The sequence below is a fragment of the Condylura cristata genome, unplaced genomic scaffold (genome assembly GCF_000260355.1).
Source record: "Condylura cristata isolate star-nosed mole 26May11 unplaced genomic scaffold, ConCri1.0 scaffold00027, whole genome shotgun sequence".
Lineage (NCBI taxonomy): Eukaryota > Metazoa > Chordata > Mammalia > Eulipotyphla > Talpidae > Condylura > Condylura cristata.
The window spans coordinates 6979715-6996909 of NW_004567128.1; the positions used below are offsets into that span (position 1 = coordinate 6979715).

At 42.7% G+C, this 17195-nt stretch overlaps 1 protein-coding gene across 1 annotated transcript in view; it reads left to right on the forward strand.

Annotated features, from left to right (window-relative positions):
* CDKL5 (cyclin-dependent kinase-like 5) overlaps nucleotides 1-17195 on the forward strand; it is a 144901-nt gene that overhangs the window by 126042 nt on the left and 1664 nt on the right. Inside the window, exons 16-19 of the mRNA XM_012730240.1 lie at nucleotides 1641-1764; nucleotides 8936-9035; nucleotides 13818-13937; nucleotides 16888-17191. Of these exons, the coding sequence (XP_012585694.1) occupies nucleotides 1641-1764; nucleotides 8936-9035; nucleotides 13818-13937; nucleotides 16888-17191 (648 nt within the window). The remainder of the gene's footprint in view (nucleotides 1-1640; nucleotides 1765-8935; nucleotides 9036-13817; nucleotides 13938-16887; nucleotides 17192-17195) is intronic.

The window sequence follows — 17195 nt, forward strand, 5'->3', positions numbered from 1 at the left end:
CACCATGACTAACTTCAGCTGCCTGTGCCTCTACTGCCTGACTTCTAGCTCCTTCTGTTGATTCAGAAGGACAGCTGGGAAGGAGCAGAAAGTGGGGGTGAAAGAGAACAGGAGCAACTGCTTGGTCATTTTAATTAGGAACCCAGGCTGAATCGGTAACAAGTAGTATTTAGGACTAAATGTACATTGGCTGATGAGGCTCCTCTGTTCTCTGCATCCCCACATTTTAAAAAATAATAGGTATTGAATATTCTTTTTAATGCAGTCATTTTTTCCTGATGCCTCAGTCATTTAGAATCTTATGTGACTAAAATTTTAATGCAGATTAAAGTTAATTAGAACAAAATAGTATAATGGACATGAGCAAAAAACTTTTATCACTATTTTACTTCTAAAATGGACTGTACACATGTTATTTCTGTAGCTATCTGGAGAATACATTTTAATAATGTAAAATATTAATGGTGTTTTAAACTGATTGATTAATTAGTTCATCTTTAACCTTCAAGAGTACAGTTTTATTTTGATTGCAGGTGAATTAAATTGGTTAATATCAGTGAAGTCCCTTATTGTCGTCCTCATAATCCACTTCAGAACTTGACAGGTACAGATTTTTATTTTAGAAAGTCCAGAATTAGAAAGATAAGATTTAATTAGGTGAAACTCCTAGAGCCATCAGTCATTTCAGTGATACTACTACATCTAACTGGATAAAGAGTTAGTGGTGTCACTGAAATGACAGCTATTTCCAGAATGCTTCCTGTTTCTAGTCCTACTGGTCAAGAGTCAAGTGAAATGAAAGGTTCTTGATACAGAACCTGTGTATTTGTGTGTGTGTGTGCGTGATAAATGTGAGTATAGTTTGATTTATGGACAAACTAAAACAGAAAAATATGGAGTACCCTCCCCCCCCCCCAAAAAAAAGACACAAAATTACTCACAGGCATTGTGGTTAGTCTTTTTTGTTCACCCCTGTATTGGGTACGCAGAGAAAACTAGTGTTTCATGCTTTTAAATATCCTGCAGTGTTAGCTTACCAGCTCACAGGGCAGTTTGGATTCCAAATATGTATTTCCTGGTGTTACCTTACCCTCGCAAGCCAGTGTAGAAGGGGAGGGAGAACGTTCCCTCAATATACCCATGAGAAAATGCAAGAGCTATATGAAGAGCAGGTTAGGGTTTTGAATTCTTTGTTTTATTTGTGTGAGAGAAAAGGCAGTGGTAGAATTACAAGAGAAATGGTTTTTTTTCTAAGCTTTATTTATGTATACAAGAGCTACTGTGTAGGCCAGAGGTGCAGGATGGTGAAAGGATTCACCAGAGACAAAGGGGAGCAGAACAAGAAGATTGAAACACACTGCTGAGGGGAGCAGCCTACAGGACCAGAGAGGTCTGCTGTGCCCTGTGGGTCAGGCCCTGGCTGCGGATTGAACTCGAGATGCATTTGCTGTGGAATGCCTCAATGTGCTGCACTTTAACCTGTTGCACCACCAGAGAGGCCCCACATGAGAACTGTTTTAATCAAAAGTTCATCTGCTTACAGCCATACCCCTGGAACATACCTGATCTCAGAAGCGAAGCAGGGTCAGGCTGGGTAGGACTTGGATGGGAAGGATACACTGTAATTTTTCTTTGTTCAGTACCATCTCCACGCCCAGACAATTCTTTCCATGAAAATAATGTGTCGACCAGAGTTTCTTCTCTACCATCAGAGAGCAGCTCTGGAAGTAACCACCCAAAAAGACAAACAGCATTTGATCCTTGGTGAGTATTTTGGTTTGTTTTTACTTGTCTTTTATCTTATTGTTGGTATGAGATTGCAAAGAAATTCTAGATAAACTTTTTAGCATTATTTCTCCTGGTAGGCCTTTCTTTCTCAAAAGAGATTGATGAGGAAAACGCGATTTGACCTTTTTTTGGTAGTGTTTCCCAGTTCAGCACTGATCGTAAATATCATGTAAAACAAAAAATAAACAACATCCTGGGTCAGCACCACCTTTGCGTCGTGCTGGCGTGAGCCATGTCTTTGGCTGTCTGCTCTTTTTTGCTGTCGGATCACGTAGCAGACACGTTCCTTAACTCTTCCTGCTCGCGGTCTCGGTGCTTGCAATCAGCGTCTGAAGGAGGGAGTGACTGCCTCATTCTACAGATGAGGAAACCGCAGCTTAAGAAAGTGAAGGTGCTTGCCTGGGCTGGCCAGTCAGTAATGGGGGGCCGAGACCTCCAATGCGACGCTTTTGCCCTCTGTTCCACCTGGCTCAAGGTAAAAAGATAGAAAAGGGGGGAGCGCTCCTCAGTGGTGTGCCGGCCTGCTTAGCCTTTTGTCTTTTCGCCCCATGTAATCCAAACTGAGGGCCGAGAATTGTAACATATACCAGTGCCGTGAGCAAACCCGTCCTAGGAGTATGGAGTCACACTTTGTTTTTAAAATAGTCATGTAGACTTTTTGTTTGCAACTGTCCAGAAAAATGGCTCAGAATCTTGTTAAGGGTGTTTATGTGTACTTTAGAGAACTCTACTAAGTTCTCCACCAAGGGAATAATAAAGTATGGTGCTTCACTCTAACACCTAAAGTGACAATAGGACCAGGCCATCAGAGTCCACTACTGGTGTCTGTTGCCAGAAGTAACAGAGCCGACTGGGTCATCACCCTCCCGGCCCTACGTGGTTTCACAGTGTGGACCCTGTTGGAGGGATAATACCAGAGTTTCAGTGTTACTGTGCCCTATGGTGAAAATAACTTCAGATTTTTGGAAAACCTTTGTTGTTATTCTTTGTTTTTTAATTGATGCACTATATAGCATTATATGTTTTCAGTGTGTATATGCTGTGTTAAGTTCCCTGCCAAAAGTGTAATTCTGTCCTTCACTATATTCGTTTTTTTAAACGATAGTAAAAATAATTTTTAAAACTATAATTTTTCCCCATAGCCACAGTTTACATCCCATTGCTTTGTTAAAATGAGTTTTAACATTAGTGACTAAAAGCTTAGACCCTGTAAATACAATACAACTAGCCGGTCACATGTCTAACTTCTCTGCTCCTTGAGTTCCTCCTCTATAAAAAAGGCTAAGCGCTGCCTTAGCCTCCCTCTGAGGGTTTGTGCGATCACTCCCTGAGGCAATACCTCAAAAGCACATTGAGCACTGCCTGGCCCCCCGGAGACTTGTATATGTTAGCGGCCTGGCTGAAGTCCTCTAACTTCCAAAAGACTTGTCGGAGGAAACTGATAAACTTCAGTGCACTCTTTCTCTGTGTGACAGTTTTATGCTCCAGGATACATACCAAGATCTCCCAGTCGTTAAGCAGAGAGCACAAGGCCAGTTTCTTTTCGTTACCAACCTGACAACTTTCGGATGTGACTTTTGACATGAGACAATGTCTAAATTGTGAGAATACAGAAGTACAGCAGGAATTGTTTTTCTTCTTGGCCATTGCATAATGCAGCAGTGGTTTTTTAAAGAACATCAGTTACCGATTTAGTCCTGTGACAATTAGCTTGGTCAGACCAATGTGGGCTAGGTAGGTAGTGCTATCAATTTACTGATGCTGTCTGTTGGGTAATCAGTTTGAATAGAGCTTGTTGAGACCTGAATAAGTATATAAGCCTGCAAAGTTGTTTTAAAGAGAATAATAAGCCGAGTTGTGACACTGAACTTGAACCAAGTCCTCACCAAGTTGTCCTTACTCTGCCAGTGCAGAGAGTTCCAGAATGACCAGCACTGTCGCCGTGTGGCGCTGCTCCGATACTTCCCTCCAGCATGGCAGCTAGCCCTTTCTGCGGCAGTCAACTTGCCTGGGGATTTTTTTCTTCAGTGAGCTCTCTGATTGTTTCTCTACCTTGTATATATTTGAGAGAAGTGCAGTTTGATAACTGTTATGAAAATATGAAAGGGCCTTGCTGTGGTGACATAGGAATTGCTGTTCCTCAGGGACCCCTTAGCTACGGACAGTCTGTTTCTCTTGAATGGCAGTATTTTACCTTTCTTGTGGGAAGAAAATTATTTGTACAGTATGCACATGTCCTGCAGTGGAACAATCACAGTGTAATATCCAGAGGGATTATTCTGACTATCTGAGCCATCTAGAATCCTGTTAAAAACTGGAAGATAAGCCAAAGTATCTTAAGAAAAATAGAGTGAATGCAGTTACTTCATCGCCTGCACGAATGGGAAAACATCTACACCCTCACGCTGCACCTGTTTATTCTTTCATGCACAGTTTAAGCATTTGGCACTGAAGTTGGAGGGCAAGAATAATCCCGGGTCACAATACAATATGCGGGGGGGGGGGGGCCGCGATCCCAAATAACAGCTGTGTGACAAGAGGGACATTTTTGCCTTTTCTCAGGGCCTCAGTAGGAAAATCCTTTCTAGCCCTGTGGTTTCATACAATTTATAATAGATCTTCAAGAAGAATATATATTTATAAAATAGGCTGCTCTTACTTGGCTTAAAAAGACAATGTGTATAAATACATTAAGAATGACTGCTGTCAAATTGGGTTAAAAATTGATGCTTAAACAGTAAACCAAATTAATTAGGAGTCCCTGTAGTTAAGATAAGTGAAGAATTGCTGTCATTCACTGGCACAATTGCAGGCTTTTTCTTCCTGTAAAATTAGAGATCCATTGGCACCCTAACTCACAGAATTGTTCACTGACTTTCTCTCCTCAGACACGAGCTGACCCGCCCCTGTCACACAGCCCAGGGGGACAGAGGGGCATGAGAGTGTCAGTGAGTGATGCCCTCTCTTCAGCTCACCTTCACACTTCTCCCAGAGGCCCCTCAAGTCTGTCAAATCTGTGCATCTCCCACCATGCATCTGAAACTGCAAGCGGTCACACTCCTTGTCTTCTTCTGCTCTCTGTCTCCCCCACACCTGACATGGGACCTGGCACATACGTGGTTCTCCATCAGTGTTGGTTGGCTTTGATTCAGTCTATTTATTTATTTGTTTTTATTTTTTATTTATTTATGAATACAAGAACTGGGGTACAGGCCAGAGGTGCAGGGGGTGAGAGGAGTCACAAGAGACAGAGCGGGGAGCAGAACAGGCAGATGTACTGAGATAGACTGCTGAGGGGAGCAGCGGGTGAGTCAGGGGAGGTCTGCAGTGCCCTGTGGGTCAGTTCCCTGGCTGCAGTGACTGTGGACAGCTTCAGCAGGGAGGGCCCTGATTCAGTCTATTTAATTCCTTCCTTTTTTAGATGAGTCATTTGAATTTTTTCCTCTTGACTCTTGTGGAAACAGCATGTTGGATTCAGATGACAGTATAGGGAGAAGACTGTTTGCCCCCTACGTGTCCCTCCCCCCCATGCCACGTGCCCCTCCCTGCAGTTGATGAGCAGGGTGGCCCTCCAGCTCCTATCCCTGAGGCTTATCTGATCACCCTCTTGCCCTTCTCTTATGCTGCTCCCAGATCCCATCTTGACGGACCAGGCAGAACTCAGGGTCCAGAATCACAAATGAGGCCAGTTACACTCTTGTTAAAGCAGCTGTAACTGCTCATTCCTGATACAACACACAGCTTTCAGGTATCTCAGAATCTCTCCTCGGGTTTTCTCCCTTCTGCTTCTCTGTGACTTCTCTTTTCCCTGTAGCTCCTTCCCTACCTGTCTGTTCCCCCGCACCCCCTCTCTCCCGCTTGTGCTTTCTCTCTGCCTTCCTCCTGTCTCTGTGACACATGCACTCACGCTTCACTCCTAACATGCGTCCTCTGGCTCAAGGGCAGAGTATTTTCTGCTTTATTTTCATGTCTTTGACCGCTACTCAGCGTCAGCTTGAAGATGCTTTCTTCATCATCCCCTCTCCCCCAGGCTCTAGTTTATCCAGCGCCTCAAAAGAATGTGCAGAGGGCATTTGATTCTTCTTCCTGTGCTTGGGGGATACAGATAACTGCAAACACTGGATTTTCATTCTGCTTCGCTCTCTTTGCCCCTCCCCCTGCCACATGCTTTCACTTTCATCTTCCCACCCCAGATCCTCCTCCTCAGAAGACTGGTGTCTCAGCCTTCCTTCAGGTCCCCTCACCCTAGCAGTAACGGACACCTGCCCTCATCTTGTACAGAGCACACCCCCTGAAGATCTCCTGAGTTGGAGGAAGCACTTTTACTACTGCCCCTTGGGAGAACTTTGATTATTTTGTTAGATTAGACTTTCATTCTGATTGATAGATTTCTCCCCGTTAATCTGAATGCTCTGCTGTGCTTCAAGGTTATGAATCATGCACTATGGAAGCACATGAGTGGTATCATAAGCAAATATTCTTTAACTTCTGAAAATTACAGAACAATAACAATACTATTACTGGTAGAGGGCTCTCCGTGGTAGCACTATGAAGCTGTCCGCAGCCATTGCCGCATGAATTTGATCCCCGTTCCCAGAGGTGACCCACAGGGCGCTGCAGACCTCCCCTGGCTTGCCCGCTGCTCCCCTCAGCAGTCTATCTCAGTACATCTGCCTGTTGTGCTCCCCACTGTTTCTGGTGAATTCTCTCCCCCCAACACCTCTGGCCTGTACCCCAGTTCTTGTATGCATAAGTAAATAAATCTTAAAAAAAAATAAAATACTAAGATTGGTGCTTCTATGATTTCAACAAACCACACTGTTCTGCTGTGTTCACCAGAATACACACTTGACTGGATTCTGTGGCCTGGGGTGTGTCTTTGCAAAGGTCTCATCCCCTTCATCTCAAAAGTACCTGTCATTCAGTGAACCCCAAGTTCAGCTACTCACCACCAGCAAGCCAAACGTGAGCGACAAGAGCTGGGGTTAGTAAAGTTAGATCTGTTCAGATACTAGAACACCCTACAGGAAGCCCTGTCCAGTCGCAGGCTTTGGGGGCAGGGAGTCTTAATTAAGAAGAGGGTGGCTTTTCCTGACCAGCATGCTGGGTCAGGTTTCTCTCACTATCTTAATTGCTTTTACACATTTCTGCAAGCTCCCAGTTATCCATCATTCTGCTGGCTCATGTGGGAAGAGCCATCAGGTATTGTGGTCTATCTAGATCTCTGATTGTGTGTCCGCAGAAACTCAGCAGGTGTGTGATCAGTGCCCGTAAGTTTACTTGAGCTTTTAGGGAAATTTATATGTTACTGTTTTAAATGATACAGTGATGGTGGACTCTGGGATGGCAGCCTTTACTGAAGTTGGACTTTATTCCTATTTCTGCACGCTCACTAAGACACTTTGACCCACACTGCCAGGATCCAGGACCAGTCTGTCATTGGGAGGAGAGTGTTTTTCCCTAAATACACTAAACACTGCATTTAAAGAGCGCCTCGCTCTTCCGTTCTCATCAAGTCTGAAGTTCCCTAGCTTTCAAACTTGGAAATGCCTCATTCTGGTCCTTTTACTGGTCGTGTTGTATTACAAAGCCTTCACTTCGGAACTTGAAACTTTCGAAGATGTTTAGAATTGCAGGTACTGAGGGGTTTCAAGAACACTTGGGCCTGCGGTGCCTGTTTTTACTGACTCCCCCGCCGCTACCCCACTCCTTTTAGCTGCCCTCTTCGGAGAGCGTGGGCACGGCCCCTTCAAATGCTCATGGTTTTCAACTGCCTTTTTTTTTTTTGCCTCTCTTTTAGATCTCTTCCCTTACTGTCTTTGATCTTGAGTTTTTGGTTTTTCAAATACATTTCCTGTGTTTTGTAGAACCTTTTTATTATATCTGTAGTACATGTTTGTTGTTGAAATTAAAAAGAAGAAACAAATCACCAGTAAACTTACTACCCAGAGATGTTAGCTATTAAGATTTTATTTTACTTTCTTCTTGCCTCTTTTAAAATGTGCATATCTACCTGCTTTTTATAGCTGGGCTCATATTATCTAGTAAGATTTGAGTCCTGCTGTTTTCACATATTGTAGTTTGGATACTCCTTTATATGAGTGATCATTTTTTGAAGATGTGATTTATTTTTAATAGCTTCATGGTGTTTTCTGTCATGAGAGACTGTAATAGATATAGATGTTTTCTGCCTTGTCACAGATTTAAGACGTTGCTTTGCACCCATTTTTTTAGATGTTCTAGTACCTTCATCACTGTTAGGTGTCCTAAAACCATAAGTATGAGTGAACTGTCATCGCTAATGTTTCTACAGTGGATTTTCTGGAATAGCTAGTAGAAGGAATGCAGTCATTTAAGAAAATGATTTTTCACAGTCCATATAGATACCCACATTTAAAATAAAGCTTGTGGAGCACATCTTTTGTAAGAATGGCAGCATTGAGTTGCCTTTTTTCAAACTGAAAGTTAACTAGTGTGGGGCCTCTGTTAGCACAAATAGCCAAGGTATCTTAACTGCTCCCTGTTACCTTCTCCTGGTAATGTCAGTGTTTTCAGTTAGTGAGAAAAGTGCTGTTTTAAGGTAGTCACCCTGCCTGTATTTTGTCCATATTTAGTTTTAATTAATAGGGGTTAGATTTTTATTTAAAAAATTTCCAGTTTCAGGCAATTTTTACTTTTATTGACAATGTTTTTATAATTATGTGTATGTGTGTGTGTGTGTTCAGTACCTTGGCAAGTCACTAATAATGAATTTATTGACCTGGTTTTAAAAAGGTGAATACAAAAATGAAGATATAGAACATTCTGTTTCCCTTGGAGGATGAAAGAAATGCGTCCTTTAAACTGTGCTTTTTGGACATGAAATCTGAGGTTTTTTATAGAGGAGGGATGGGCCTGCCACAACAGTGACAGCACATTTGTGATAATGCTCAAATTTCTACTTCAAGTGCATGATGCCAAAGGCTAATCATTAACCACAGTGGGTTACCTTCAGTTCCCCCTCTGCTTTTAGAGGCTCTTTACCTATGTTTGAGTCTTCATGGCTATTGAACCTGGTGTCATGCATTTTTAGTCTTCATTATATTTGTTATATAATGGAAGATAAATGAGTGAAAAATCAAGATGATAAAAATGTCTTCTCATTTAGGAAAAGTCCTGAAAACATTAGTCATTCTGAACAACTCAAGGAAAAGGAAAAACAAGGTTTTTTCAGGTCAATGAAAAAGAAAAAGAAGAAATCTCAAACAGTAAGTACATGGCCAGTTTCTCTATACAGAGGCTTACACATCTGCATTTACCTGTGGGTCCTTGCCACTTAGTACATGGCGATCCCAAAATGAATCATTTCTTGATACTTGACATGCATATGCTGTCTGTGTCTCAAATTCTGCACACTTATCTTTTCTTCACAGAACCTTTCTAGATTCAGCAGAAGCTCTAGGAATCGAAGAAATTTAATTTAGATGAGAGAGAATACTTTACGCTTCTCTCAATAAATGTCTTATCCTTTTGGATTTATATTCATGTAACAAATGAGGTCATGGGATTTGTTTCTCTCTGGGGGTTAAAGATATGTGGAAATTTAGGAAACTGATTTGGTTTACATTCAATCTTGAAATTCCTAGCTAACCATCATTCATCATTCTCCCCTGACTCATTATCGAATCCTCATGTTGACAAGTTTGTTTCTGGGCTGCATAGTCACAGAGAGGGGTTTGTATTTCACATTGGAAGACTTGCATTGCAGGAAGACAACTTTATCTTGTTATTGAACTGTGAAGTGGAATGAGTCTTATCTCCAAGGAGCTCCTGCCAGAGCCAAGGGCTGGCCCCATGAAACCATGCGCATCATGTCACTGAACTGACCAAGCAAGAGTTCTGCTGGTTAGTGCAGTGCGAAACCCTGGTGCAGAGCTGGGTGGGCCTTCCATCCAGCAGCATGAGCTCCTTACCCCATGAGGTGTACTCCCCTTTTGCTGTATGACACTTGCAAGACCAGGCAAGGTTGAGTTAGCGATTTTAAATGATTTGTTTCTAGTTTTATTTCACACTTAATTGACTCATTTATCTAAAAATGAAAGGGGCATGATCAGAATGGTCTGTGTAGTTGGACTTCTTTGCCTTCATCTATGAGTAGATGAGATGCAGTGTTTCCGAGGTTCCTTTCCATGTGAAAATCCCACAATTATGACTCAATGGTAAATAAAGATGAGATAGATAATAGTAGCAAAGTATATAATTCCCAAAGTAAGGATTTCTTTTACCTCACAGATATTCTAGAAGTATTAACAAAAACCTCCCAGATTACCTTCTAGGTTATTCTTTCACTTGCTAAGTCATTAATGGTATGCTTCATTACAAGCATATATACTATATAAGCATATTATAAATAAATATGAGCTCAATTTCAGAAAAATTATCATTTTTATTCTGTTAGGGCTTTGGTATAGTTCCTTAGCCTGTGTGTATATGTGGAAAGAATTACATACCCAGTAGTAAGCATTCTAGTACAGTTTTGGTTTTGGACTTTTAGTTGTATGCCTATCATCTGTATATGCACACTATACTATGTATGTTACTCTACAAATTTTACTATCTTCATTTTAATGGCTATATAATATTCCTGAAAAAATTTAATTTCCTGTATTCTAACTGAAACTCACTTAAAACAATGTAAAATCAGAATGCCACTCTAATTAGTGCTGCGTTTATTAGACAGGGTGAACAAAACAGACCTGATTTAGGGCAGAGAGGTAAAATATGTAAAAATACTGATAAGACATTTATCATTCTCTGTAGAACATCCATCATAAGCATTAAACTCAGACTACCTCATCTGAGACTGCAACATTATTTCTATGTTAGGGTTTTGGTTTCAGGTATATGTAGCCATTCTAGGGTGATAAAGTGAAAGAATGTAGGAGGATCCAGGGAATTTATGGTGTTTTGCATGTAGGTTTAGCTTTTGATGCCTCTCTACCGTAGACCTCACTGAACATCAAGCCCTCAGCTCACTGTGGCCTGAGTTGAGTATAGACATGTTGACTGACTCAGTTATTCCGGATCCAGTTCAAATTTTAGGTGTTGAAATAGCATAGGTTAGGGTAAATAAAATTATGAAACTAACAAAAAAGGAACTTCCCTTTTTTTTTTTTTCAGGTTTTCATATGAATATATAAAATTATTTCAAGATATCTCTGTACAGGTCACAATGCCTTAAACCTTTCAAGCCAGAAGCTGTTTGTATTACTGCATTTTTTAATTAAAAGAAAAATATTTATAGAATTTCAGTACCTAGAGTAAGATTTCCAATGAGTGTTCAGTATACCTGCCAGATCTCAGGCACCTAAGCCTGACTTTGCCTGAACTCCATCTCCTTTGAATGAGTGTTTAAACAGTATTAGTGAACCCTTTTTTTTTCCACTTTCCAGAACTCAACAGAAGGAAACCAGGTAAATAAGCTTTGGAAAATTTAAAGCATCGTGGCCTTTGTATAAGATCCAAAAACGGGAAACGTGGTAGCCAGTGCAGGCAGAGAAGCAGGACATTTGAAAGTTTTAGTGGGTGCTAATTCTAGCTTAACCCCTTTATTTCACTGATTGAGGAGCTCTTTAAGCAAGATGTGAGCTGCCTGAAGCCATCTAGAAGGATACCTGAAGCCATCTGAAAAGCAGGCGCATGCTCTGTGCTCAAGGCCCACTTCCGTGGGGTGATTCTGGCCACTTGTTCCTGGGAACTCTCTCCTGCCCCACCTTAGCAATGCACTCAACTCCTCATGGGCTTCCCCTCATGCAGACAGGGAACCTTATAGAATCGTTACTCATATGTCTTCCTGTACACGCCCATGGAAGCTGAGCCGAATAACCTCATGTACATTCTCCTTCGCTGGCACTCCAGGTCTCCAGAACAGGGAAAGGTGGTGCCAAAAAATCATTCTGTATTGTCAAGGTGCCCGCTTTGACTCAAGCAAATCTGGAAGCCTCCTTGGGAAATCTGGCTTCAGTTCGGTCTCCAGAGAGTTACATAAGCCCTCAGAGCATACGTTGACTTTGCCAACTTGGTAGTTAGTCAGTCAACTGGCAATGATGTTCAGTTTAAAGATTGAACTTTCTGTTTCTTCACTTCACAAACTTGTATTCTGAATTGCCCCAGACATTTCTATCCAGTAACTATTTCTAGAAGCATAGAGCCAAGATTTTCACCCAACACTAGTAACCTGCAGTGATGATGTTCCTCTTCAAGTGATGCTTCTGGTTCAAGAGATGACCTAATAAGCATCTTTTTTCCCCCAATAGGCATATTAGGTGGCAGATTATTTCACTGTTAAAGTCCTTACTAGCAATTAGGAAAAGACTGAAGTACATCAGTGGCTCTTTGTAATCATACTTCTAGTAATAATAAATCTGAGATGCTTTTTAAGTTTAATGTGAGCAGACCTGGAGAGCTCTAGTCATCTCTGCCTCACAGTATCAACCGCAGCCACTTTCTTTACGTAGACATTTGTGTGTGTCTTAAATTTACATGCTTGGCCTCTTCATGTCTGGGGAGAAATGACGTAGAACCTTTCTGGGTGCCCACACAGCACAGAGATTCTTTCAGTGGCTCTTAACAATCTGAGGCTTCCAAAGCTAGGGGTTTCAGTAAGAACCTTTTTCTTTTTTTCTTTCTTTCTTTTCTTTTCTTTTCTTTTTTTCTTTTTTTTTTTTTTGCCATTAGTTTATTTGTATCTTATATTGCAGACAGATTCCACCAACGGGGAGAATCCAAGCATCAAGAAATCCCTCTTTCCTCTTTTTAATTCAAAGAATCATTTAAAGCCTAGTTCTTCTTTGAAAAAGCTTCCTGTAGTCACTCCGCCCATGGTACCCATTTTTATGTATGGTCGCCCTGAAAACTGCTCCAGTAAACTTGTTTTACTGATGACAATAGCATGTTTTTTTTATTTTCATGGGGTCATATTCTCTTTATGCTAGTTAAGTACCTGAGCCAGTTCCATAAATTCACCAAAATATAAATTCTTTCCCATTCTGGATTTTCCAAATCAGTTAAAGGGGGTTGACACATAAAAGACCATTAAACAAACTAGTGAAAGGCTAGTTTGGATTGTCGGATTAGTCACTTATTGGCAGACAGCATCCATAAAAAGCCCTGTTTCCTTTAAAGAATTCGATTAACATTTATAATTAATAAATGTCTTTCATTTGGCTCAAAAAGTTTGTTAACACTTGGTTGGCAGTTGGTTGCTTGAAAACCAAGCTGCATTGATCAAATTGAGTGAGCTTGCAGGCTCCATGAAAAAATAGCTTCTGTTAGTTGGTAATTTGCTCTTTCCTTGCCTGGCTCTAGCTTTTGCCGGTCACTTAATTTAAAGCTAGGGCTTTTGCTTGGCATTTGGCATTACTCTCCTGTGCTCACCAAAATCAGTGAATGGAGCAATCGCATTCACACAGAAAGTGCGGCACAAATTTCTAGCATTCTCATAGTGCACAGCTCTCGAAACAGATTGACTGGGCAGTGCCTTGGGGAACAGGTTCAATCCATACCTTCCCACCTGGCCAGCCTTGAAAGCCTGCTGGACACCTTCGGCACCACTGAATAGTGTTTGGATCATTTTCCCAGCAGGAACAAAGTCTTGTTTTATTGAACTGGTTCATAACTGCAATATGGAATGAGGGTTCAACAGCAGTTCCTGGTGCAGCCCAACTTAACTGCTCTCTCTCACAGCGACTAAAACTAACAGCATGGGAATGCTTCAAAGGGTGAGGTTTTAACAAAGCTGCATGACATCTGCCAATTTTTCCTAACGTAGGGAAAATTATTAAGAGGGCAGCAGAACTTAACTAGCATCACTTGCATTGTGACCATTGGGAGAGTTTTGTTTTTGTTTTCAATTGGGTCTTTTTTTTTTTTTTTTTTTAGTTGAGTTTCGGTTTGGTTTGATTTGTTTTTATTCTCTTCTTGGGTATGGTCGCATCTCTTAATCAGGCCCCTCAGTGTGCTTATTGACTCCTGGCCATGTTCTGCTGCAGGTGCCCAATTCTGATGGCCCTGATCTTCTGACATTGCAGAAAGCCATTCACACTGCTAGCACCCCTAGCAGCAGACCGAAGGAGTGGCGTCCTGAGAAGATCTCCGATCTACAGACCCAAGTGAGTGACCCTGCACTGTGCTGCTCAGCAGCGTCTCTCCTGAGGGGGGAGGGAAGGCTGAGAAATTTGGCCTGCACGTTCCAGGAGATTGAGGCCTTCTCAAAATCTCCCCTCACCAGCCACCTGCTGCATCTTGGAAGCCCAGGAGAATCTTTGTTTCAGTGACCCATGTCCTGGGAAGAATATGAGCTTCTATTAGCCTTCACCTCGCTGTGAGCATGGAGGGGCCGAAAGGAGGATCAAGACATGATCCCAGCCTACAAATGCTCTGCTGCTTACGAGCGAGAGAAAATTCATGCATAACATTCCTGGTGAAGAGTGAGGCGTGCCATAAAATGGAGGGGAGGGTGTGAAGAGGTAGTAGGAAGAGTTTCACTAAAGATGATAACATGGCAGCTGCTCCTCTGCCCACCTGTGCCCATGCAGGTGCTTCTTTCCACCGCTCTCCTTCTGCAGGGCAGCAGCCTCCTGCCTGCCCGTGACCTGTACCATGCCGGGACTCCTCTTCACTGACCTCCCCCAGCGGAGGCCACTCTCCTAAGACCGCCCGCCTGCAACCATGCAGGTCTCTCTCTGCAAACCTGTCCCTTTGGGGCAGCTCTTCCTGCCCGCTTGTGCCTATGCAAGTGCCTTTTCCTCTCCTGTCTCTTTCTAATAAACTTACTCTTTAAATATATATGAAAAAAAAAAAAAAGATGATAACATAAGCATTGGGCCTTGAAAGCCAGATAAATTGAACATTCTTGCAAGTGTATTTAAACTTCTAAAATCCATACAGTTTTTGATAGAAGGCTGGGAAATAGTTACATCAGGAACTGCTCATTTGACCATATTCTATAATCACATTTATTTGTCATAAGGGGGAATAAGCAAAAACTGAACGATCCCTTTTCAGGTAACTGAGCTTTATCTCCTTTAAGCAACTGTTTTAATTGGGAATGTTCTAACATTGTGTTGTAACATTTCAGTGTCTCACAATCAATGTTGCAATATATCTAACATGTTTTGTGATCTACTCAGTGGTTCCTAAATCTGTTGTACCTCTATGCTGTCATTTCTGACAACCTCCTGAGCCTTTGAAGCTGTAGGGTGGCTTACGCCTATGAATGACCACAGACTTCTGGGATAAAGAAGAGGGTCTATTTTTATAGGTTTGTGCTTGCTCTCCTAGGCTGCTACTTAGACATGCTGACAAGAGTTTCTAAATCTCAAGTATTTTCACAACCATTTATATTTTCTGCTAGCAAAATGCAGATGGGGCAGAGAGCAGGTAGAGAACCAGATACCCAAGCTATCAGACATGGCTCTAAACTAAGAATGCGAGATTCTGAGCGAGGACCTGCAGTCTATTTTCAATTAAAAAAAAAAAAAAAACCACGGGCCTTTAGAATGTTCTTTTTGTAACCACTTCTTTTGCCAACGAGCTCTTTCCAGCTAAGGCTGTCTCTAGCTGAAGCCAGGTTGTTGTAATTGCTCAGTAGTTACATGTAGTCCACATTCTAAAAATCACCGAGATCTCATTGTCTTAGCATACCAATTTCATAAAAACTACAAAGAACAGACTTTTGAGCTCTTAGGTATGAAGAGAACCGTGCTGTCATCTGGGGACCGCAGCGCTTGCGTGGATAGGCCATAGGGTGCCCAGCAACAATGCTCCTTGACTCCATGCTCTAGCAGCTTCCGGTAGATCTCAATGTCCAGCTTCTTTGAACCCCTGTGTGTGCCTAGAGATCGTCAACATTTTATTAAAACTTTGCTGAACCCTTAAGTGCATGGCTCTGGTACTGTGCCACTCAGAGTAAAGGTACTCAGAAGATTGGCAGCCAGAGGTGCCAAGACTAGAATTGCAGCCCGGAGCCAGGTGCCCTGCTGTCACATGCCTCTTCTTAGTGTGCCCCTTGCTCTGCCTGGCATAGAGGAGAGCAACTCCAGAATCACCTGAGAATAGTTGGCCAGAGATGGCAGCGAGGCACTCCTCCTCCTCCTCCTGCCCCCCACAGTGGACAGCCAGGTTGTGGTTAAGAGGCCAGGGGGACTTTTGCTTGGTTTGTTTTGTTTTGATTTGAAGATTGATTTATTTAGACACATAGGAGCTGGGGTACAGGACAGTGGTTCCAGGGGTGGGGATAAGAGGATTCACCAGAGACAAAGTTAGAAACAGAACAGGCGGATGTACTAAAATCCACTGCTGAGGGGAGCAGCAGACGAGACAAGAGAGGTGTCTGCACCATGTGGGTCAGCTCCCTGGCCAGGGATCGAACTCATGCTAATAGCTTCATAGTGCTGTGCTTTAACCCATTGCACCACCAGGGAGGGTGACTGTTGCTTGTTATGTTGTGCTTTGCATTTTTAATACCGAAGTCTTACCTGCCTCCTCTCAAAAAATTAAAAAAGAAAACCCTAAAAAAGTAAAAGTGCAGAAAGGGAGGAAACAAGTGTGTTTTACAATGTCAAGGGGAAGGGGAAATCCAGAAGATGAGAACAGAACGGGACACGCACTTGTCAGCGGAGTGCCCTGCTGCCTCCTTGCAGCGCAACCTCTCTCCAAGACCTCTTTCCAGCTCCTCTTGGCTAGCTCAGGGACAAGGCCAGAGTGCTGCTGGAGAGGGCAGCCACAGGACATGGGGCTTTTGGGGAGTCTTGTCAGAGGGAGAGGCATGGTCCTCTTGCTTCTTCCTGCTACTTCCCACAGTGAAGATAGGATCCAGCCACCACATCAGCTCTACATTCCTTATCTAGATTTCTAGGCTTTTTGTTAAAGATAAATAGCTTTGGCTCTGTCTGAGAAAGAACAAAAGAACAGAAAAGGCTGGGCAAGCCCCACCTCCCTAGGCCCAGGCTCCCCATCCTGCTCCTGTCCTGTTTCGGGTCTGCGCTCACTTCCTCCCAGCTTTCCAGTCTACTCTAGATTAAATCCCACTCTCCCGTCCTTTCTTTTCCTTTCTTTCAGAGCCAGCCGTTAAAATCACTGCGCAAGCTGTTACATCTCTCTTCTGCCTCAAATCACCCGACTTCCTCAGATCCCCGCTTCCAGCCCTTAACAACTCAACAAGCCAAAAATTCCTTCTCAGAAATTCGGATTCACCCCCTAAGCCAGGCATCTGGCGGGAGCACCAGCCTCCGGCAGGAGCCCACACCGAAGGGCAGGCCAGCCCTCCAACTGCCAGGTCAGATGGACCCTGGTTGGCACGTGTCCTCTGTGACCCGAAGTGCCACAGAGGGGCCTTCCTACTCTGAACAGCTGGGTGCCAAGAGTGG